We start from the raw sequence: 22383 nt of genomic DNA, 5'->3' as shown, positions 1-22383 counted from the left end.
AGACTGGTCCTTGTTGATCTGCGCCTTCTCGGACACTGCTATAGGTTACAGGTGGGCTCCCCAAAGCCACCTGCAATGGCAGGTGACCTCAGTGGAGGCAGCACTGAAGGGTAAAGTTTGGGGACCGTGACTTGGCTCAGGAACCTCACACCTCTGGTTTCAGATTGCTGACTTCTGCAGGTGGGTTATTAGGGTTCATGTTCACTGCTTAGCCTTTGCTATGTAGATGTTGAGCGTTTAGCACCCTCTCCAAAGTGGCCTGCCAAGCCTTTGTTCATTTTCTTAAGCTGAACCTTACCTCTCCTCCAAATTAGTCAAACACCTGGGCCAGCCAGATGGGAAAGCTTGCTTAATTCCTCTGCTTTACCTACTCCTGCTCCCACTCTCCTCCCAAGCCTGTGCGTGTCAGTTATTAATCCCTATCCCAAATCTTTCTGAATGCAAACCCTGGCATAATGCATGTCCCCTAGGGAACACGGTGGGGCATGGCTATTGCCTGAGCAAGGAAGAACTAGCCCCCAGGAGGCAGAAGGGCAATGCCCCTGGCTAACTGAGGCCAGAGGGGCTGAGATCATCCCCAGCAGAACTGTAATTCAGGCCACTTTTCTGCCACTCTTGGCCATGTAACATGGACAGACACAAAATCTAAATGTTCCAAGTAGTTCTGGAAGAAAGTTTTCAGACAACCTCAAGGAAAAGTATAGCAACAGACTTTGTTATTGGTCTGAGATCTCCCCCAGGGAGGTCAGCCCACACAGGGACAGGAGGTGCTTCTGAGTCTCAGAGGCAAGCAGGTGGGAGGGGCTAGGGGAAGAATGCCATGGCCTCATCCTCCCTGAGTTTGGCCTTGATGGGATCCCTTGGCAACATCAGCTCCTGGATTATGGCATACGCAGGACATTGTGGGGCGAAGCAATTTTTCTGAAAAGAAAAGGAAGGCCGACATCTGACAAGAGGAATGAAGATTAGTCCTCTGGGAGAAAAAAAAAAAGTGGTCCTGGTGCAGGGTGGGTTAGGGGCTGGGGGACATGCAGAAAAAGCCGAGTGATTAATACTGCTGATCTTCCAGCAAGAGGAACGGAGGTTATGTTGTGATTTTTACAAAGAAGCAGAGAAACTACAGAGCTTCCTTGGAAATGGGGAGACAGAAGCTGCCTGCAGCAGCTGTCTAGTGTGACAGCTGATTGATAGGGGCAAGCTCTGCTTCAGCAGGAGAGAGTGAAAGGGACTCACAGCGAGGGACAGCCACAGCAGCCCCACTGGACCCTTGGACACACTCTTGGCCTTGGAGAACTGCATCTGATACTGCACTGTGGCGAGGAAGCCCTCCAGACCCACCTCTGTGATGCGGTTCCCTGGTGGAAGGTGCAGACAGGTGGCCTCTTAGCACCACAGGCCTCACTGGCACCTGACACACCAGACATCCCCAGCAGCCCAGTTCCTCCAGCTCCCCACTCCAGACTCACTGGCCCAGGCACACCTTTCCCTGACCTGGCCCTTCACCCAGCTCTTCACACACACCCCATCTAACTCCCCTCATTACTCCAATCGCCTGTCCCCAGCCTCCCAGACTCAGCACTTCCCCTGGCCCCTCAAGCCGTGTGCAAGAGAGCCTTGGGGAACATGTAGCCCAAAGATGGGAGGACCAGGTCTGCTCCATAGAGTCAGGGCAGACACCCTCAGGCAGGACAGGACCCAGGTAGCCTCATGGCAGGAGGACAGAGGAGGTTGGCAGACATACGGAGGAGGTTGAGGTGCAAAAGGACCTTGTTCCCAGGCATGAAAACTTTCCCATCTCGGTGCTCCACAGGCTCCAGGAGAGGGTTGATCACCTCAGTAGCCTCAACAACCAGCTGCTAAAGCAGAATACTAATTGCAGCAGACAGCAGGGGAGCTGGTCAACAGGCCATTCATTCATTCATTCAACATACATGTTTTGACTGCCGGCTATAGTCCAGGCTTTGTCCCAGGTGCTGGGGATACAAAAATAAATAAGCCCATACCCTCAAGAAGCTCCTTTGTGTTGGGGAGCCAGAAAGTGAAAGTAACGTGGTCTAGAGTGAGCACTGATAGAGGCAAACTCAGAGCACTGTGGGAGCACGGAAAGGGAATACCTAGGCCAGGCCAGGAAGGGTCTCCTGTGAATGCACATCATGTACGGGAAAGGTGTTCTAGGCAAAAAAAGCAGGTGCAAAGGCTCTGGAAGCGTGAAACAGTATGTCACATTCAGGTTTTACTAAGTGTTTCCTAACACCTAGAGCAATGAGGAGAATAGATTGGAGGAAAGTGACTGACAATGACGGGCACGATGAAAAGAAATTGCAATAGTCCTAGTGACAATCAGCAGCCTGATCAAGACAGAGGCAGAGATGAAAAATGGAAACTGAAAGCCAACCCCAACCTCTTCCTGCCTCTGAACATCCTCTTTTGTAAGATTTTGTCTTGGGTGCCAGAGAAGACTCCTGAAAGGAGACAGGCCCTTCCCTGCCTAGGGTGTGCAGTCAGTCTTCCGATGGAAGAGAAAAGTACAGAGAGGCAGATGCTCAGGCAGCTGACAGAATGGAGGGATGAGGGATGGTAGGAGCACTGGAGGCAGCCCAGGAAGACTTCCAATGCAAGCAGCAAGTTGGTCCAAGTTGAAAGGGGGCACAGAAGATCCAGGGGCAAAAGAGAGAGGGTCTGAAGAAGGACCTATGCACAGGGTAGCATGGGGCAGTGCCATGACCATAAAAATGTGCTGCCTTCCTCGGGGAGCTGCTGAGAGGGGCACAAAAGAAGACACTTTGTTCCTATGCAACAGTCCAAGCAAGTGATGGAGGTGGTGATGAGGAACTGAGGGCCTCTGGGGAAGCAGCCTGGCTGAGTTGAGACAACAGATCCAAAGTGTGGGCTACTAATAGACAAGTAAAAGTAGAAGGGGCCTGCTCCCACTATTCCCACAGAAGCCCAGGGTGAGATGGGAGGGGGTTTCAGGTGAGGTTGGGAGAGGAGTGGAGGACAAATTTGAAAGTAAATGGCTGCTGCCACAGCATGGGGCTGAAGACCACATTCCAGCAGCGGCTAGGGTGAGAGGTCTCAGGCAAGCCTGGAATCCCAGGGGTGTGCCCCCTGCCTCCACTCCTCCTGGCAGCTTACCTCGGACTCCGGGAGGATGCTGCGCTTCTCTCTGCTCCCGATCTTGATCCCTTTTATCCTGCTTGGCTTCTGCTCAGGGATGGTTACCTCTGGGGCCAGAAGAGCAAACAGAATGCACAGTGCACACTTCTAATGCCACCCAGCCTCCCTCCCCAGAAAGAACAGGCTAGGTGAGGCAAAGAGACCCCCCAACTTTGGGTTTGGGTCCAACAGAAACGGCTGGAGGGGGCTGGGTGTGGTAGCTCACACCTGTAATCCCAGCACTTTGGGAGGCCAAAGCAGGAGGATCACCTGAGGTCAGGAATTTGCAACCAGCCTGGCCAATATGGTGAAGCCCTGTCTCTACTAAAAATGCAAAAATTAGCTGGGCGTGGTGGCGCATGCCTGTAATCCCAGCTACTGGGTAAGCTGGGGCAGGAGAATTGCTTGAACCCAGGAGACAGAGGCTGCAGTGAGCCAAGATCGCACCTCTGCACTCCAGCCTGGGCAACAGAGTGAGACTCCATCTAAAAAAAAAAAGAAAAGAAAAAAAGAAATGACTGGAGGGGGCCCCAGCTAGGTGGGTGGGTTCTTTGAAGACAGGGCCACAGAGCTCCAGCTCCAACAAAAGGGATGAGGACAGCAGTGGGTCAGGATGTCTGGGCTGGATGCGGCTCTCCACATCATCCCTCTGTGAGAAGGAAATCAAGCCCAGAGGGACATGGCGAGATGAGCTCCAGGCAGGCGCACCCAGGCCCAGAACAGCCTCCTGCACCCGTCCAGGCATTCTTCCCTCCTCCACACAGGAAGGTGCCGCCAAAGGGCACCCGCACTTACTCCCCTTGCCTGCCTTTGTGGCATCTTCTTTCTTAGGGGTTCCTTGTGTGGGTGACTGCCCAGACCCCGACTTCTCCTCTTTCTTGGCCATTTCCTGTGGAGAATGTGAGAAGAGAGGTGGAAGTCCCACCTCCGGAGGGGATGGGCAGTGGTGAGGGAAGGAGCCCAGATTAGGACCTGCAGCCTTCAGGGGAACTTCAAAGGCCCATGTGACCTTCTTCCCTCCACCGCTTCTGCATATGATGGAAGCCCCCTCCCCTGTCCATCCAGTGCCCAGGCTCTGTCCCATTGCACACCTACCCATGACTTCTCCTTTTTCTTGCCCAGGCCCTTAGGGGTTTTCGTTGTCTGCGTCTTGTCTGTCTTGTCCACCAATGCACTATTGCTGATCCCTACCATCTGACTCTTCTCACGGTCCGTTTTGGAGTCCCCATGTCGAGAGGAGGAGGGCTGTGCTCACAAATGGGAGGGAAAGGAGGAAGAAGCCAGAGTCCCTTCCTCAATGGGGGCATGAAGGGTAGCTGTATGCATACTTGGGGAGCAGTCGAGCTGACAAGCACCCTCCCACCCACCTCCCTGCCTAATAATCTGTATAGGACTTCTCTGGGGTGAGATGCTCTGGGGAAGAAATAGCAGACGGACCTGGGTAGGGGTGATATGAACGGTGAGGCAGGGTCTCAGATTCTCATATTGAGGGGAAAAAATAGCAGCTTTTATTGAGCTAAGTGCCAGGCGCTATTTTAACTGCATTGCAGGAAATAAGTCACTAAATCCTCTCAACAGTTATGAAATAGGTACAATTACCCACTTACAGATGAGGAAACTAAGGCAATGAGAAGTTAAGTAACACAGGCCAGGTGCAGTGGCTCATACCTGTAATCCCAATACTTTGGGAGGCCAAAGTGGGCAGATCATTTGAGACCAGGAGTTCGAGACCAGCCTGGTCAACGTAGCAAAACCCCATCTCTACTTAAAAAAAATACAAAACTTAGCTGGGCGTGGTCGCACACACCTGTAATCTCAGCCACTCCGGAGGCTAAGGCAGAAAAATCGCTTGAACCCGGGAGGCAGAAACGTCAGTGAGCCGAGATCGCACCACTGCACTCCAGCCTGGGCAACAGAGCCAGACTCTGTCTTAAAAAAAAAAAAAACAGTTTAGTAGCTTGCCCAAGATTACAAGCTGGGATATGGATGAGCCGGATTTCAGGTCCAGATGTTCTCAATCTAGTGTCGTATCTCTGAACCAGTACACTCTACTGCCCATAAGGTGGTTATGCAATTAGAGCCTGCCCAGCAGGCGCCTGGCAAACGTCTGTGCACAAATCGGAGGGAAAGACAGTCACGACAGAGGGTGGAGATTAAACCGGATGGCCAGTTTGCTGAAAAGCAGCGGACTTGGGGAGTGGGCTCGAGGGTCAGAGGCGCTCTCCGCTGGTCCTGGCGCCTTGGGGCTCCTCACCGATCGCGAGCGCTCCTGCGTCCCTTTCTCCAGCAGGAGACGCCGGCGCTCCACCACCTCCGTGTGCGTCAACTCGAAGGCGCGCAGGACCTGAAGGAGGCTGGCTCTCAGCGGTCGGCTCCCTTGGCCCGTCCACGCCCCGGCCCCACCTGGTCGGCACACCCACCTCAGCCAGCTTCAGGGCGCCCTTGTCCTGGATGCGATTGTGGGCCAGGGACAGCCAGAGCAGGGAACGGTTCAGCCGGAGACCCTAAGAAGCGGGCAGGGACGCGTGAGCCGCCTGAGGCGCCCCTGCTCCCAGCGGGTCCCTCCCGGCCGCGCACGCACGTCCGCGATGTAGCCCGCGCCCTCGTCCCCGATGTGGTTGAAGCCCAGGTTGAGCGAGACGAGGGTCCGGTTGCAGCTGTGCAGCGTGGACAATGCCTGGCCCAGGAGTTGCGCCCCGCGGTCGTCGATGTTATTGTTCCGCAGAGACAAGTGCGCAATCCTGGGGCAGCCAGAGGGAGAATGTGGGTCGCTGGAAACGGTACAGGGCGCCCGCCGGAATACGGGAGACTTGAGGGCTTGAGGGGGCTGTCTGGTCTGAGGATGTAGGGGCAGGAATCGACAGCCCTTGCCGAGATGGTAGGGGGACAAGGAAGGGCGGGGACTAAAAATGGCTTGGAATTTCGAGACAGGCCCAGAGAAAGGGTGTGAGGGCAGGGAGTCTCACGTGCTGTCCAAGGCCATGAGCTTATGATAGGACTGCTCCGGCAGTGGGTTCCCCTCCAGAGACACCTTCCTGAGGGCAGGGGAGATCTGAGAACTAGAAGGTACCACTGAGGCCAGGTAAGGGAGGGGAACAGAGAGGAAGTGTGCTTCCCTGGGAAGCAGCTAGGAAGCAGAGTCGAAGGATTGCCCCCCAATATAGGAAAGATATGTGGCAATTCCCCAGACTAAAAATTAACAAGTGTGCCCGTTGTGAAGGGGCTGCTCCCCAAAGTTGGTGACCCAAGGTAGGGTGGCCCCTAAGATGGCCTTCAGTGGTCCCCACCTCCTGGAACTCATGCCCCTGGGTCATCTCTTCCCCTTGAGTGTGGACTTCATATTAGAAGTGACTCACTTCTGGCCGAGCATGGTGGCTCACGCCTGTAATCCCAGCACTTTTTGAAGCCAAGGCAGGCAGATTGCCTGAGCTCAGGAGTTTGAGACCAGCCTGGGCAACAGGGTGAAACCCCGTCTCTACTACAAATACAAAAAGTTAGCGGGAGGTGGTGGTGCATGCCTGTAATCCCAGCTACTTGGGAGGCTGAGGCAGAAGAATCACTTGAACCCCGGAGGCAGAAGTTGCAGTGAGCCGAGATTGTGCCACTGTACTCCAACCTGGGCAACAGAGCAAGACTCTGTCTCAAAAAAAAAAAAAAAAAAGAACAAGAAGAAGAAGAAGGAAGAAGAAGAAGAAGAAGAAGAAGAAGAAGAAGAAGAAGAAGAAAGAAGAGGAAGAGGAAGAGGAGGAAGAGGAGGAGGAGGAAGAGGAGGAAGAGGAAGAGGAGGAAGAGGAAGAGGAGGAAGAGGAAGAGGAAGAGGAAGGAAGAAGAAGAGGAGAAGGAGGAGAAGGAGGAGAAGGAGAAGAAGAAGAAGAAGAAGAAGAAGAAGAAGAAGAAGAAGAAGAAGAAGAAGGAAGAAGGAAGAAGGAGAAAGAAGAAAGAAGAAGAAGAAAAGAAGAAGGAAGAAGAAAGAAGGAAGAAGAAAGAAGGAAGAAGGAAGAAGGAAGAAGGAAGAAGAAGAAGAAGAAGAGCAGCGGTGGGGTAGAGGGAAAGAAGTGCCTGGCTTCTAAAGAACAGAACATGGCAGAAGAGACGGGACAGCACTTCCGGGTTTAGGCTACAAAGGCCGTGGCTTCCGTCTTGACTGCTCTCTGGCACTCTCTCAAATGGCCAGCTGCCATGTGGTAAGGACACTCGAGGCAGCCTGTGGGGAGGCCCAGGCAGCCACACAAGTGAGCCTGGAGGCAGATTCTCCACCACAGTTGATCCTTGAGGTAACTGCAGCCCCAGTTGGCAGCTCTACGGCAACCTCAAACCCTGAGCCAGAGCACTCAGCTAGCCCACCCCCAGGTCATCGCACAGCAGCTATGAGATCATAAATGTATGTCCTTTTAAGCCACTGAATCTTGGGGTTAATTTGTCACACAGCAAGAGATAACTACAACATGAGCATCCACACGGCAGTGGCTTCTCTAACAGTGCTGTGAGAGTGGAGGTCCTTTTCTAAGTTACAGCAAAAACTGAACTAATGGCTAGAAATGACTCCATGTAAAAATTTGCTCCCATGATTTATTTTGTTCAACCTTTCAGCCTGCCTCATCTGTCACACAAACTTGATTACATTCAGTTTAAATTTGTGTATGTTGCTATGACTTACTCTTACACATTATTTACAGATGAATTAATACAGTTGTTTTCTGCTAGCTAATTCCCATGATGGAATGAAACATGTTTCATGGTGTTTTACAGAGTGCTGGGGACCCCAACCTGAAGAAGATACAGTCCCTGCCCTCAAGGAGCACCCAAGCCATCCACAGGAGGAAGACAGGCAAGCCACTGCACGGAGGGGTACCCCTCCATGAAGCAAGAGGCAGGGTTATGTGGGAGCCTAGAGAAGGGGCAGGACCAAATCAGCCTTGCCCCTTACACTCCCAACCACACCTGTAGTTACCTGCCCCATGCCTTGCCCCTGCTCCTTCCCATACGAGTATGCCCTTTCCCAATTCCCTCTCTGGCCTGCTTCTAGGCCTCCTTCAGCTCAGTACCACCTCCTCCAGGCAGTCTTCCAGGTCTTCCTGCCCCATATCCATAAAGTGGAGTGGCACTTCTCTCTGCCCACTCCCTCCCCCGATGAACCAGTCCTCCATCACCAGTCTCCACTTTGCCCTGCAGTATTTATTCTTTTCTCCTTTTCTCTCCCTCCCTGGACTGTGAGTTCCTGGAGGATAAGAACTTGCCTTACCAGCCCCTAGTACAGGACCAGGGCCCCAGGCAGCCAGGAAGGAGAGCGAGAACCTCTGGGGAGGGAGTAGAGGGTAATGAGACTAATGCAGGGGAGACAGGATGAGCCCCTGAAGGTCAGGTTCTTTGGGTGCTGGTGTGGGCAGAAAAACGGGCCTGGCTTCTTGTCTAATGGGGGTATCATGATCCAACAGACTTTGCCTGCTTCTGATTCCACAGGGATGCCAGCCAGGCCCACAGGAGCTGGGACCTGCCACTTCCACCCCCACACTGCTTCCCTCTGACCACCCGCCCAGCCAGGCTGCCCAGGCACTGGGGGCCTCTCCCTCTGCTGACCTGAGCGTGGATGAACAGAGAGGCAGGAGCTCGATGAAGGTGGTCAGGGTCTTATCCGTCAGTCCCACCTTCCAAAAGCTGGCGTGGGCGGTAAGTGCAGAAACACCGAGGTAGAGCGCTGCCTCCTACTGGAAAACTCTCCCCACACCGACCTCCCAGCGGCGCCCTTCCTCATCCCCCACCTCCCACCTCCCCACCGTCTCCAGGGTCTCCCATGCCCCTTGGTTCTCTCTCCCAAGCCACCAGGAGCCCCAACTCCCACTCTGGCCTCCCGCCCATCCCCCCAGTGCCTCTCACTTGATGGCCTGTAGCTGGGTGAGCGGGGGCAGACATTTAGAGAAGATACCCAGAATCCGTTCTTCAACCTTCCAACCTACGGGCCAAGAGGAGGCAGGCGCCTCAGACCTGGGAGGCGCCCGGGGAGCGGGAGGGAGCTGGGGCAGGTGGGGGGAGCGGGGCTCACCGCGGATGTAGATTTCCTTCACCGACTTGCTGTCCTCCTGCTCCAGCTCCACCTGGATGGTGGGCCGGAAGAACACGTATTTGCTCTCCAGGCTGTTGAGGCTGCAGGACCCCGACAGCCGCGGATCGTCTGCAAGGCAGAGGTGAGGAGGGAGGGGAACAGCCACCTCCCCAGGCTCCACGCTGGGCCGGCCCACGGGTGCCCGGGTGGGATTGGAGGACACCACCAGCGCGGGAGGCGCCGGCCTGCGGGCGCTGCCTCTCCGGCTACGCGCGCCTCTGCTGGGATTTGCAAAGGAAGACGGGAGACTCCTCCACCTCCTCACCGGCCTCGTCGAATCCCCCCGCCCCCAACTCACACACACACACACGGCCCCGCGTCCCTCCATTTGGCCCGGAGTGGGAAGGGAGGCTGAGGATGGACGAAGCGACCCTGGCAGGCACCGGGGAGCTCCACTGTCACTCACCTAGGGTGGCCTTTTCTGACAAAGACGCGGAGGGGACGAAGGGCGGGTGGGGGCGGGGCCGGTTGACAACTTTGGGGAAGTCCGTGTAGCCCCATCGCGTGCAGAGCTCGGCGAAGTCGATCTCGAGGACCCCCGTGCACTGGTACTCCTCTGCGGGGGCGGGCGGGGGTGTGAGAGAAGGGGCCGCGCCCACCCCCGCATCCCCAAGCTCACCCGCGCAGGCGGAGGGGCCCTCCTCAGATGGATATTTTTGCAGCCATTCAACTTGCAAATGCCTGGAAGAACGGACGCTGAAAACACTTGATAGGAAAGGGGGAAAGCAAGAGCTCGGAGAAAGGGGATTAAGGGGCATGCGTGCACGGTAGACAACGGGGTCGCCTCTTCTGTGTGCTGGCTTTCCCACTCCCAGGTCAAAGCCACTGCCACCCCTGCTCTCCACTCCCAGCCTGGGCCTCCGCCTTTCCCAGGTGTCCCCAGCCCAGCCTCCTCCTCACAAGACTTCTTTTCCTGCTGGAACTGCTCAGGGTCCCTGGGAGAAAGAAGCGCAGGCCCGATGTGAGTTCCTTTCCACTCCTACTCCTTCCCTACACATACACCCAAGTGCAGCAGAACGATACTTTTATTTAACACTTCCCCTGTCCAGTGTGTTTATATAGCACTTCCTAGTGTCCAGTGCTGTTTGAAATGCTTTAGAAATATTAACTCATTTGTGAGTTATCTTAATTCACACATGCCCACCACATCCCAACATGAGGGCTGTGCTATGCGAACTTGAGACTCTGAGTCTTCAAGGGACACTTGCACTTTCTGGCTGCCCACCATGGGCATCCCAGGAAGAAGTGCCTCCTAGAGATGGGACGGGAGTCCCTGCCAAGTGCTAGACTGGAGCTCCATAGAACACCCCACTGGCCACAGGGGCAGGTGCTGCAGGAGCTGTGTGGGGGAGAGACACATGCAGGTCAGCAGTAGGGAGCTTGCCTGAGGGCGTGGTGGGGCTGGCAGGATGCAGAGAGGCTCGAGGGTTCATGGGGAAAGGCATGAGAGACATGTTCCTCTTGTGTCCGTCCGGCCATCAGTGGGAACCCAGGCACACAGCCAAATGGATGAAGCAGATAAGAGGGCACAGGGAGGTTGCAATGTCCCCTTGGTCTGGCTGGCTCCTGCACACCTCCCTGCCCTCCCAAGCTTACGTCTGCTGGGAGAGCCCCTCATGCTTCCTTGCTTCACTCATACCTCCCTTCTCAAGAACAGAGATTCTCAAGCTTTAACATCTTAAAAATCACCTGGAGAGCCTGTTGAAACAAATTTCCTGGGCCCTATCCTACAGAAATTCTGATTCTGTAGACCAGGTGAGGGCCATGATTTTGCATTTTTAGCAACTTCCCAGATGATGCTGAAGTTGCTGGTCCAAGGACAGCACCTTGAGAAGCCTTGCTGTAAAACAGTGCTGCCCCACAGTACTTCATGCCGTGGTGGAAATGGGTTCTCTCTGCACTTTAGCAGGTAGCTACCTGTCAGACAGCACAGCTCTTCTCCCTCCCACATCCCTTGCTCATGCTCACTAATGATCTCACCTCATAGCTTCTTGAGAATTAAAGCCATTAGATAGGATGTCCTCTAAATCCCTACACTTTCCTATATCAGCCATCACTCTACCAGATACGAGCCCACATCCGCCCCTGCCACAGCACACAGTGATGTCTGCTAAGGCCACCGTGACCTCCATGTTGTCCTATCCAGGTGCCTGTGCAGGTGTCACTCCCATTCTCTCCTACCTCTCTGCTGGCTGCTCAGGCTCCCCTGCCAGCTCCTCATCCTCTACTACCTGTAAGGCTGGATCCTGAGCCCTCTCCTCTTCTCTGTTTATACTTCCTGCCTCCTTATGGGGTCTCTTTCATTGCCAGGACTTAACTATGCCAGAACATCAGCAGCTTCCAAAGTCACAACTCCACCCTTAACCTATCTTAGTCACTGTTGACCCATGTGTCCAGCTGTCCAGCTGGCATCACCCCTTGGAGCTCCTGCCTTACATGCACCTCCTTTGGGCTTTCCCATCTCCATGAATGGCACCTCCTCCTACCCAGTGCCCAGTCCAGAAGCCTGAGAATCATTCTTGCTATGTCGCTCACTCCCTACCCTGTCCAATCCTTTACCAACTCTTATTACTTCTACCTCAAAAGTGTTTCTTTGAGAGGCCTAACCCAACCACCCCTCACCATTCTCACTGCCCTATCCCAACTCCCACTGTCCCCGGACTAGGCTGTTGAAATAGTCTGGTAACTCATCTCTCTGCCTCCTTCCACCCCGTTTTCTATACAGCAGCCATCATTTTGTGCGTGTGTGTGCGTGTGTGTGTGTTGAGTGTAACTGGCTTCATACTTGTAGGGGATTCTATACTGTCTTGTCTTCCCTTCCAGAAGATGTTCTTTCTCCAGCTCTTATAATTCCTTCCCCTCATCCACCAGCACTGACAAGGAGATAGCACCTGGCTAATGCTGGACCATCAGAGCTTTCTCCCAAGTTGTTTCACTTTGATTCCAGAGACAGCAAGTTCTTGTCCCTGTGATGTTGAAGCTGGCAGATTTGTATCAAAAAGTCTTCTGATACATTTCCCCTTCATGCTTAGTTTGATTGGGGTTCTATCACTTACATCCAAAAGGGCTGTACATCTACTTATACCATTCTACTCGTTTTCCTTTCCCAGAGGATGTAAACCTCATGGGGGCAGGACCATGTCCATCTCATTCTCCTCCCTGACATACCTGGCCTCATGGCTGGCATTTGGAAAGTAATTGTTGAATCAATGAATGAACATCTGTAAACTCTGTTCAAAGACACCTCCTGGCAACCCCCCTGGTGCCCTCTCCCCCCGGCCTTCCTCTCTTCTATATCTTATCCCATCTTACTGGTATTTGTCACCGTCCCAAACCAGAGTGTGGGTTCTTTAAGATCAAGTTCAATTCAAACATCTATCAAGCCGAGATGCAGGAACTCAACCTGGGTATGTATGAGTTCAGCCATAGCCATCGAGCAGTGAGTAGTTAGTGGGAACCCGGGAAGACGTAGCCTGGAGGCCCGATCACCCAACCCCGGCGCCAGCGTACCAGGGCTTTTGGGCTCCTCCTCTCCCACGGGAGGCAGAACAGTCGCCGGCTTCTCTTTGGCCGCGCGCTCTCCCTTTTTGGTCACCGCGCCGGAAGACTTCTGGGTCCCCGGACGCGGGGCCCTGGGTGAGGCCCCCGGTGCGCTCTGCTCGCTCGACATGCTGGTGTTGTCTGCAGCGTCTCTGGGACCTTCGTCGGGGCAGGAAGGTAGGACCGCACTCTATGGGGCTCACTCTGGGGGTGGCTGAATCAGGGGATCTCTGTTCCGCGTCCAGGGACCGGATCCGACCGGTCCGGGGTGGCGTCGCCTACGCGTCCCTCTCCAAGACAACCGCACGAGGCGGGAGGGCCCGAGGGAAAGGGGCAACCGCAGAGAGCACGCGGGGCCGACAGGGGGCGCCGCAGGGCAGAGCAAGGCGAGGGGAGAGTCCGGGAGGGCGGGTGGAGGAGCGAGAGCCGGAGGGGCGGGCAGGGCCCGGCGGAGCAGGCGGGGCTAGGGCGGCCGAAGATGGCAGGAGCTGATGGGCTCCGGAGGGCCAGGGCTGGCCGAACCTGTGCTAAGGGAGAAGGGCTAGGGTGACCCAGGACCTGAGCGGAGCCATGGCGAGGGAAACGAGTGGATCTTAGGACGGCAGCGGGGACAAGTATAGGGCGAGGGCGGGCAATCCAAAGCATCCTGGAATTGAGCCCGGGGGAGCGGGGCGGACTCGGCGGGGGCGGGGTAGTGGGCAGTCGGAGGACATCAGGGAGAATCCAGGTGGGGGCAGGTCCACTCTCCAGAGTCCACCCACCTGTCCGGTAAGGAGAGAGCACCTGGTGGAAGGGGTCTAGAAAAACCCATCCAGTTGGTGTGGTGCAGGTTTCTATTCTCGACCCCCAACTGTTTAGCCTCCTGGAGGACTCTGGGGACTCAGTTAATCCGCTAACGAGTTAATAAGGTGAGTCACACTCCTTACAAACCTGGGATTCAAAGTCATCACCTGACTCCTACTCTAGACCCTGAAGGTTCTGCTCTGGTGGGCCCCATTTGAGTAAAGGCATACCTCCAAAATACTAAGGGTTGGGTTCCAGACCACAGCAATAAAGCTAATATGGCAATAAAGTGAGTCACACCGCTTTTGTTTTTCTCAGTGCATATAAAATTACGTTTACACTATACTGTAGCTAAGTGTGCAATAGCATTATGTCTAGAAATGCATATACTTTTTTTTTTTTTTGAGACGGAGTCTCACTCTGTTGCCCAGGCTGGAGTGCAGTGCAGTGGCGTGATCTCAGCTTACTGCAACCTCTGCTTCCCAGGTTTAAGCGATTCTCCTGCCTCAGCCTCCTTAGTAGCTGGGATTACAGGCGTGCGCCACTATGTCCGGCTAATTTTTGTATTTTTAGTAGAGACGAAGGTTCACCATATTGGCCAGGCTGGTCTTGAACTCCTGACATCAAGTGATCCTCCCACCTCGGCCTCCCAAAGTGCTGGGATTACAAGCATGAACCACAGCGCCCAGCCCAATGCACATACCTTAATTTAAAAAAACTTTATTGCTAAAAATGTTAATATCATCTGAGCCTTTAGTGAGTCATAATCTTTTCACTGGTGCAGCGCCTTGTTTTGATGTTGATGGCTGCTGACTGATCAGGGTAGTGGTTGCTGAAGGTTGGGGTGCCAGTAGCAATTTCTTAAAATAAGACAACAGTGAAGTTTGCCACATCAATTGACTTCCTTTTACAAAAGATTTCTCAATAGCACGCAATGCTGTTTGACAGCATGTAACCCACTGTAGAACCTTTTTTCAAAATTGGAGTCAATTCTTTCAAATCCTGCCACTGCTTTATCAACCAAGTTTATGGAATATTCTAAATCGTTTCTTGTCGTTTCAACAATGCTCACAGCGTCTTCACCAAGAGTAGATTCCATCTCATGAAACTGCTTTCTTTGCTCATTCATAAGCGACTCCTCATCCATTCAACTTTTATCATGAATTGCAGCAATTCAGCTTCATCTTCAGGCTCCACTTCTAATTCTAGTTCTCTTGCTGTTTCTACCACATCTGCAGTTACTTCCTCCACTGAAGTCTTGAACCCCTCCAAGTCATCCATGAGGGTTGGAGTCAACTTCTTCCAAATTCCTGTTAGCATGGATATTTTGACCTCCTCCCATCATGAATCACAAATGTTCTTAATGGCATTTAAAATGGTGAATCCTATCCAGAAGGTTTTCAATTGAATTTGCCCAGATCCATCAGAGGAATCACTATGTATGGCAACTCATGCTTTACAAAAACTTGTTTCTTAAGTAATCAGACTTGAAAGTCGAAATTGCTCCTCAATCCATAGACTGCAGAATGGATACTGTATTAGCAACCATGCAGACAACATTAATCTCCTTGTATATCTCCAGGTGCATTGTCAAGGGGCAGTAATATTTTGAAAGGGATACTTTTTTTCTGAGCAGTAGATCTCAATAATGGGCTTAAAATATTCAGTAAACCATGCTGTAAACAGATGTGCTATTGTCCAGACTTTGTTCCATTTCCAGAGCACAGGGACACAGGCAGGGTAAAATTAGCATTCTTTTCTATTTATTTATTTATTTTGAGATGGATTCATGCTCTGTCACCCAGGCTGGAGTGCAGTGGCACGATCTTGGCTCACTGTAACCTCCGCCTCCCAGGTTCAAGCTGTTCTCCTGTCTCAGCCTCTCCAGTAGCTGGGACTACAGGTGTGCGCCACCACACCTAGCTAAATTTTTTTTGTATTTTTAGTGGAGATGAAGTTTCACCATGTTGGCCAGGCTGATCACGAACTCCTGACCTCAAGTGATCCTCCTCAGTCAGCCTCCCAAAGTGCTGGGATTATAGGCGTGAGCCACCACATCCGGCCTTTTTTTTTTTTTCTTTTTAGAGACAGGATCTTGCTCTGTCACCAAGGCTGGAGTCCAATGGCATGATCATAGCTCACTACAGCCTTCTACTCCTGAGCTTAAGCGAACCTCCCACCTCAGCCTCCCAAGTAGCTATGACTACAGGCATGTGCCACCACGCCACATTAAAGACTCAGCATAATTCTTAAGGGCCTGAGCATTTTTGGAATGGTAAATGAGCATTGGCTTCAACTTAGTTACCAGCTGTATTAGCCCCTAACACCTGTCCTTTGAAGCTCTGAAGCCAGACATTGACTTCTCTCTAGCTGTGAAAGTCCTAGATGGCATCTTCCTCTAATATAGGCTGTTTTGTCTACATTGAGAATCTGTTGTTTAGAGGAGCCACCTTCATCAATTGTCTTAGCTAGATCTTCTGGATAACTTACTGCAGCTTTTACATCAGCATGAGCTGTTTCACCTTGCACTTTTATGTTATGGAGATGGCTTCTTAAACTTCTTTCATTAAACTTCACGAACCAACCTCTGCTGGCTTCTAACTTTTCTGTAGCTTCATCACCTCTCTCAGCCTTCATAAAACTGAAGAGAGTTAGGGTCTTGATGTAGATTAGGCTTTGGCTTTTAAGGAAATATTTTGGCTGATTTGATCTATCCAGACCACTAAAGTTTCTTCATATCAGCAATAAGGCTGTTTCACCTTTTTTTTTTTTTTCTTTTTAAACAGAGTCTTGCTCTGTCACCCAGGCTGGAGTACAATGGCATGATCTCAGCTCTTAGCAACCTCCGCCTCCTGGGTTCAAATTGTTCTCCTGCCTCAGCCTCCTGAGTAGCTGAAATTACAGGTGCGCACCACCACACCTGGCTAAGTTTTTGTATTTTTTGTCAAGACACGGTTTCACCATGTTGGTCAGGCTGGTCTCAAACTCCTGACCTCATGATCCACCTGCCTTGGCCTCCCAAAGTGCTGGGAGGCGTGACCCTCCACGCCCGGCCGGCTGTTTCACTTTCTTGTTACTCGTGTGTTCACTGGAGTAACACTTTTAATTTCCTTCAAGAACTTTTCCTTTGCATCCACAACTTGGCTGTTTAGTGCAAAAGGCCTAGCTTTCAGCCTGTCTTGGCTTTCAGCATGCCTTCCCCTCTAAGCTATATCATTTCTAGCTTCTGATTTTAAGTGAGAGATGTGTGACTATTCCTTTCACTTCAACACTTAGAGGCCCCTGTAGGGTTATTAACTGGCCTCATTTCAGTATTGTTGTGTCTCAGGGAATAGGGAGGCCCTAAGAGAGGGAGAGACTTGGGGGAACGGCTGGTCGATGGAGCAGTCAGAACACACACAACGTTTGTTGATGAAGTTTGCCATGTTATATGGGTGCGGTTCATGGCACCCCAAAACAATTACAATAATATATCAAAGATCACTGATCACAGATCACATATAATAATAATGAAAATGCTTGAAATATTGCAAGAATTACCAAAATGCGATGCAGAGACCCAAAGCGAGCACATGCTGTTGGAAAAATGCTGCCAATAGATTTGCTTAAAGCAGTGTTGACATAAATCTTCAATTTCTTTGCTTCACTTTTCTTAACCTATTGCTGTCACCTATATGTCCCCAAACCTTCAATTTCTTTAAAAATTCTGCTCCCTGTAAAGTGCAATAAATTGAGGCATGCCTGTATACTCTCTCCTGTTATCCTGTCCCCAGCCTCTTCACCCGCCCTCAGCCCCAGCCCCTCTGCACCCCTGCCCCTGGCACCTTCCCACGTCTGAGCTCTGTGTTGTTACCTTGTGGAAATGCCACCATTTAGGGAAGTCTCCAACTTATTCAGTCTATAACTGTCAGAGCACACAGGTGGCTCATCTATCTTAGCAGTTACTGCATGTCACTGGTACTTTAACTCAGTCAGCCACTCAGCCTTTGGGGAGCATTTATTGAATGCCTACTCTGTACCAAGGGAGAGCTAATATTGAGCACAGGATTCTTGCCTTCAGGGAGCTTACAGTCTAGTGGGGGAGGCAGAGATTAATCAAATAATCACATAAAGAAAGAACACATTAAAGAAGTGCCTGGCACCCTATAGGCCTTCTGCAGGTACCTGGTGAGTGAACACAGCTGCAATCAGGGCTGTGAAACACGTACGGAGGGTGGGTGCTTCCCTGAGGAGGAGGCGTAAAGGAAGAGTAAGGGTGAACAGGTGAGTAGGGGAGGAAGGGCACTCCAAGTGTGCAAGTCCCTGTGCTAGAAAGAAGTGTGGCCTACTGGAGGACCTAGAGGCCTGTGTGACTGGCGTGCAGTGACAGGAACACAGTTCAAGGTGAGGCTGGAGAGACAGATGGGCCAGGCAAGCAGGGCCTTTAAGGCCTTCAAAAGTTTTGATACTGGCAGAAGAGCCAAGGGGCACCTATGAAGGCTTTCAGGTAGGGAGTAACTAACCAGCCTGTATTTTGAAATTTGGAGCCGTGCATTGGAAGGTTCACTGAATGAATGGAGGGAGGCCAGTTAGGAGGCTATTGCTAGAGTTAATTGGGTTGGGTCCGTCTCCCTACTAAATGGTAAGTGTCCTAGGACAGAACCTGTGCCAGGTACCCTTCTAAAATCACAGAAACACACACACGCACAGAGCCCAGCCCGAGTGTGCACAGAAAAGGTACCCCACACACGTCTGAAATCAGTTACCCAGCAACTTCCAACCCACCAGTTTATATACACAGGGCCCTGGGGGCCTTGGGAGCAGTGGGTTGGGAAAGGGAGCCAGGCATCCTGCTGATCAGTGTCTCCCATGGTAGAACGCGGGAACGAGGCTCCCATCTCTCCATTCACTTGCTCCGTCAAGTGTTCTTCATGTTCACGGCCTGCCGGGCCATTCCCTGCTCCTGGCAGGGGTACACTAGGCTCTGTCCCCAGCCTTGGGCAGCAACAGCCAGGTGTGCTGGCCTCTGCCACACCATCCTGGCTCCTCAACGGTCCTGACGTCGAAGTGGAGGTGATGGGGGATGCCGTACTGGAGGCAAGTCATAATGTCCAGGGATGTGGCTGTTCTTGGGTGAGTCATAGTGGCCGGGGGGTAGGCCCGGAGGCAGAGGGGGCTGGGAGCCCACAGGGTCTCGGTCTGGAAACAAAAAGGACAGGATGAGAGGGAATGGCTCCTCCCATCACTCTCTCCATTCTGACCACTCCCACCTCACTCCTCTCCTCTTCAACCTCTTCAAGGCAAAGAGAAGGGCCTGGATACATACACCAATTTACCATCAGCTGGCCATGCGGCTCCGAGCAAAACGCTCTTAGTTCCTCAGCTGCCAGGGGAGAAAGCCACCTCAGCCTGCCCACCTCCCATAACACGAGGAGACTTTATCACCTGCCTGGCTCCCTACTTTTCTGGGTACCAGCTCCACCACTCTGATGCTATACAACCCCACTTCAATCCCGAGTCCGGCGAGGTAGGTTCACCAAACTGTTCTCCAGATGAGGACACAGGCTCTGAGAGGCCACATCGCCTCCCCCTCATGCCTGATTTGACCCCGAAGCTGACCCCAAAGGCCTCACTCTTGGTGCCACATTATGCCTTCTCCTCTCCCTCTGTTCCTTCTCTGTTTCTGCCTCCCTTGTCCCAGTTCTCTGCTGCTCCTGCCAGTGGAGAGGGACGGCTCACCATGGATCAGGGGGCTGGGCTGCTCGTAGGTGCCACTGTCTCTCTGTGGCTGGGGCTGCCGCCGCCTCTGGCTGTCCCAAAACTGAGGAGGCTGCCTGGGGGGAGATCCTGAGGGAGGGCCTTTCATCTCCATGTAGCTGCTCTCCCGGGGGCCCCCTGGCAGGCTGGGCAGGTCCCGGATGGTGGCATAGGGGTTCTCACTGCTAAGGGAAGCCACGCTGGCCCCGAGCTCCTCTTCAGAGATGAGCCCTAAGGATAGAGGAAAGAAGTCAGGCTCCATGGAGGCACTGGTTCCTTAGCCCCAGCTCAGCCACCTCCCTCGTTGCCCCTGTACCCATACCTTTATTATAGAATGGGCCTGGGCCATTGTTGTAGCTATAGCTGTAGCTTCGGTCCAGGCGGCTGCTCCCTGAGGAGGAGGAGGCAACCAGTAATCAATCCTCTGTCCCCTCCCCAGGCTCGCGCTTCCTCTAGAACTGGGGCCCAGAGCCCCCGCCTCCAGACACACACGCTCAGACGCGGCATCTGGGCTGCACACGTCCACCCGCACCAGAGGCCCTGGCCTCTCGGCACCTACCCCTGTCCAGAGGCCCTGGAGGGGGCTCCCGGCGGTGCTTCCAGTCGGCAGGCAGGGTGGTGTGGTTATCATGCCCGTGGGCCCCACCTGACCGCTCAGGGGCCTGCAGGCTGGCAAAGAGTGGACCTGGAACCTAAGGGGACAGTGCAGGAGGGAGAGCAAGAGGCAAGGACAGGGCTTTCCAGAGAATCAGGTCTGCACGCTTCCCTCCACAGTGCACCCCCTCCCCCGGCACTGACCTTGTTAGGGGGTGGGGGGTTCGGGGAGCATTGTGACAGGGTGTGGTAGCTGGGGTTGGAGTAGTAGTGACTGTAGCTCGGAGGGACATCTGCATGACAGACACAAGCACAGGGTGAGCTCAGCGACGGGCAGGAGTCCAAGAGAGCTGTTCGGTCCCTGGAGATCAGTACTTTGGCCTCCCTGACTTCCCTTCCTCCCTCCTCCCCACTCCTCATCTTCCCTTTGGGTCACGCCCAGCATCCACTCTTGTGCCTATGAGCCAGCCACTCATCTGTGCCCCAGGCCCCGTGCCAACTCACCTGGCATGACATACTCGGAGCCATCCAGTCGCCCGCTGCTATAAGCCACAGCCAGGTGGTGGTGCTCCTTGCCTTTTTGCCAGTGCCGATAGCCAATGAACAGTGCCGCTAGGGCTACCACAAGGGACCCCAGCACTGCAATGCCAACCACTGCACCCACAGAGTTATACGCTACTGGAGTGGTAGGCATCACAGTAAAGGGCTCCTGGATTCCTGTGTGGGATGGGACAGTCACTCAGAATGGCATCTTGGCTCTGCTGCATGGGAGAGGTGCTCAGGAGGGAAGTAGGGACAGTATGAGGGGCCTAGGTCCCAGTTCCCTGGAGACAATGGGTGGGAAGGGGGGGCAAAGAACTCACCAATCCTGCAAGGTGCACCACTGTGCCCTGGGGGACAAATACAGGCCCCAGTCTCTGGGTGGCACTTTTCTCCAGGACCACACTGGCATGGCTGGGAGCAGTTAGCACCGAATGTCCCCAGAGGGCAGCCTGGGGAGACAGCCAAGGAGGCAGGCAGGCATCAGAGGGGACATGAAACTCTAGTCTCCTTTTTGGGTAAGGGGTAAGTTGGAGGCAGGGGCCTGGAGTTCCCCTTCTGTTGGTACCTTCCAAGCAGCGGTGTCCGGTCCAGCCTAGGGGGCAGATACAGCTCCCGTCCTGGGGATGGCAGGTCCCACCATGGTGACATTGGCAGGTCTGGGCACAGTTTTCTCCCCAGTGTCCTGGAGGGCATGCTACGGGAGACAAGGGGCCTGTCTGGGTGGGGTGGGTACAGCTCCTCCTGGATGAACTCTCAGCCCCCAGCACCACTGAAGCCTTTAGCTCAGCTTTGGTCTCCCTGGGGACAGCAAAGCTTTGAACAGTATCTGCAACCAATGACTCACAAATGATTATTTCCAGCCCCATCTCTCCCCCAAACTCCAAACCCACGTGTCCAACTACTTAACATCTGCACTTCAAAATAATGTATTCAGTGCCACACAACCAAAGGCTTCCAAGCTACCCCAGATGGATTTTTGTTTTGTTTTTAACATAAGACAGAAGTAAACATATATCCTGTTTAAGGCATTTTTTTGTGTGTGTCTGACACTAACAATAATCTAATAGTAGTTGTAACCAGATTCTGTGGAAAAACTCTTCACCAAGATGACTTCCTTCTTTACCCTGCCTGCTGGTAAGCTGACATTCAACTTTCTTCATAACAGCCTGTTTCCTCTTTCCAAACTCGTTTTACTTGGCTTTTTTGGACTAATCTTTTCGATGATCGTAATATATTTTTGTGGGGGAAAGGCTCACAAAATAAATACATGTATTTATTAATATATAAATAAAAATAAACTGAAAAGTGCAAAAGAAAAAAAGGGCTTGGTGCAGTGGCTCACACCTGTAATCCCAGCACTTTGGGAAGCCAAGATCACCTGAGGCGGGTGGATCACCTGAGGTCAGGAGTTCGAGACCAGCCTGGCCAACGTGATGAAACCCTGGGGGTCTCTACTAACCATACAAAAATTAGCCTGCTGTGGTGGCGCCTGCCTGTAATCCCAGCTACTGGGGAGGCTGAGGCAAAAGAATTAACTAAACCAGAGGCAGAGGTTGCAGGGAGCCGAGATCATGCCACTGCATTGTAGCCTGGGCAACAGAATGAGACTCTGTCTCAAAAAAAAAAAAAAAAGGACCGGGCGCGGTGGCTCAAGCCTGTAATCCCAGCACTTTGGGAGGCCGAGACGGGCGGATCACGAGGTCGGGAGATCGAGACCATCCTGTCTAACACGGTGAAACCCCGTCTCTACTAAAAATACAAAAAACTAGCCGGGCGTAGTGGCGGGCGCCTGTAGTCCCAGCTACTCGGGAGGCTGAGGCAGGAGAATGGCGAGAACCCGGGAGGCGGAGCTTGCAGTGAGCCGAGATCGCGCCACCGCACTCCAGCCTGGGTGACTGAGCAAGACTCCGTCTCAAAAAAAAAAAAAAAAA

General features: G+C 53.0%; 2 protein-coding genes across 2 annotated transcripts in view; both read right to left on the bottom strand.

Moving 5' to 3' along the window:
• Positions 1-694: 694 nt before the first annotated feature.
• Positions 695-13122, bottom strand: LRRC71 (leucine rich repeat containing 71). Its single transcript, XM_025403397.1, has 15 exons — positions 12767-13122; positions 9663-9812; positions 9197-9325; positions 9031-9106; positions 8734-8811; positions 6123-6191; positions 5738-5897; positions 5577-5660; positions 5411-5500; positions 4252-4401; positions 3952-4045; positions 3136-3224; positions 1742-1853; positions 1234-1355; positions 695-921 (listed from the first exon to the last, which is right to left on the bottom strand). Exons 1-15 carry the CDS (start codon positions 12924-12926, stop codon positions 805-807), a joined length of 1680 nt encoding a protein of 559 aa, XP_025259182.1. The 5' UTR covers positions 12927-13122; the 3' UTR covers positions 695-804.
• Positions 13123-16988: 3866 nt separating this feature from the next.
• The window catches only part of PEAR1 (platelet endothelial aggregation receptor 1), a 23133-nt gene continuing 17738 nt past the window's right edge, over positions 16989-22383 (bottom strand). The window contains exons 16-23 of the mRNA XM_025396668.1: positions 21018-21146; positions 20773-20901; positions 20414-20626; positions 20114-20202; positions 19875-20007; positions 19638-19706; positions 19298-19546; positions 16989-18757 (exon numbers count right to left, since the gene is read on the bottom strand). Of these exons, the coding sequence (XP_025252453.1) occupies positions 18606-18757; positions 19298-19546; positions 19638-19706; positions 19875-20007; positions 20114-20202; positions 20414-20626; positions 20773-20901; positions 21018-21146 (1163 nt within the window). The 3' untranslated portion in view covers positions 16989-18605. The remainder of the gene's footprint in view (positions 18758-19297; positions 19547-19637; positions 19707-19874; positions 20008-20113; positions 20203-20413; positions 20627-20772; positions 20902-21017; positions 21147-22383) is intronic.

The sequence above is a fragment of the Theropithecus gelada genome, chromosome 1, assembly GCF_003255815.1.
Source record: "Theropithecus gelada isolate Dixy chromosome 1, Tgel_1.0, whole genome shotgun sequence".
In the NCBI taxonomy this organism is placed as follows: Eukaryota; Metazoa; Chordata; class Mammalia; order Primates; family Cercopithecidae; genus Theropithecus; species Theropithecus gelada.
The sequence above is the reverse complement of the archived record's forward strand: the minus strand, read 5'-3'. Positions and strand labels throughout refer to the sequence as shown.

What these genes read in the sequence shown, in the direction of transcription:
- LRRC71 (XM_025403397.1), bottom strand. Translation starts at nt 12,926, where the DNA reads ATGTCGAGCGAGCAGAGCGCACCGGGGGCCTCACCCAGGGCCCCGCGT. An exon ending in GTCAGAAAAGGCCACCCTAG is followed by an intron (nt 9,326 to 9,662) that starts GTGAGTGACAGT and finishes TCTGCCTTGCAG; the next exon opens with ACGATCCGCGGCTGTCGGGG. An exon ending in CGCAGGAGCGCTCGCGATCG is followed by an intron (nt 4,402 to 5,410) that starts GTGAGGAGCCCC and finishes TTGTGAGCACAG; the next exon opens with CCCTCCTCCTCTCGACATGG.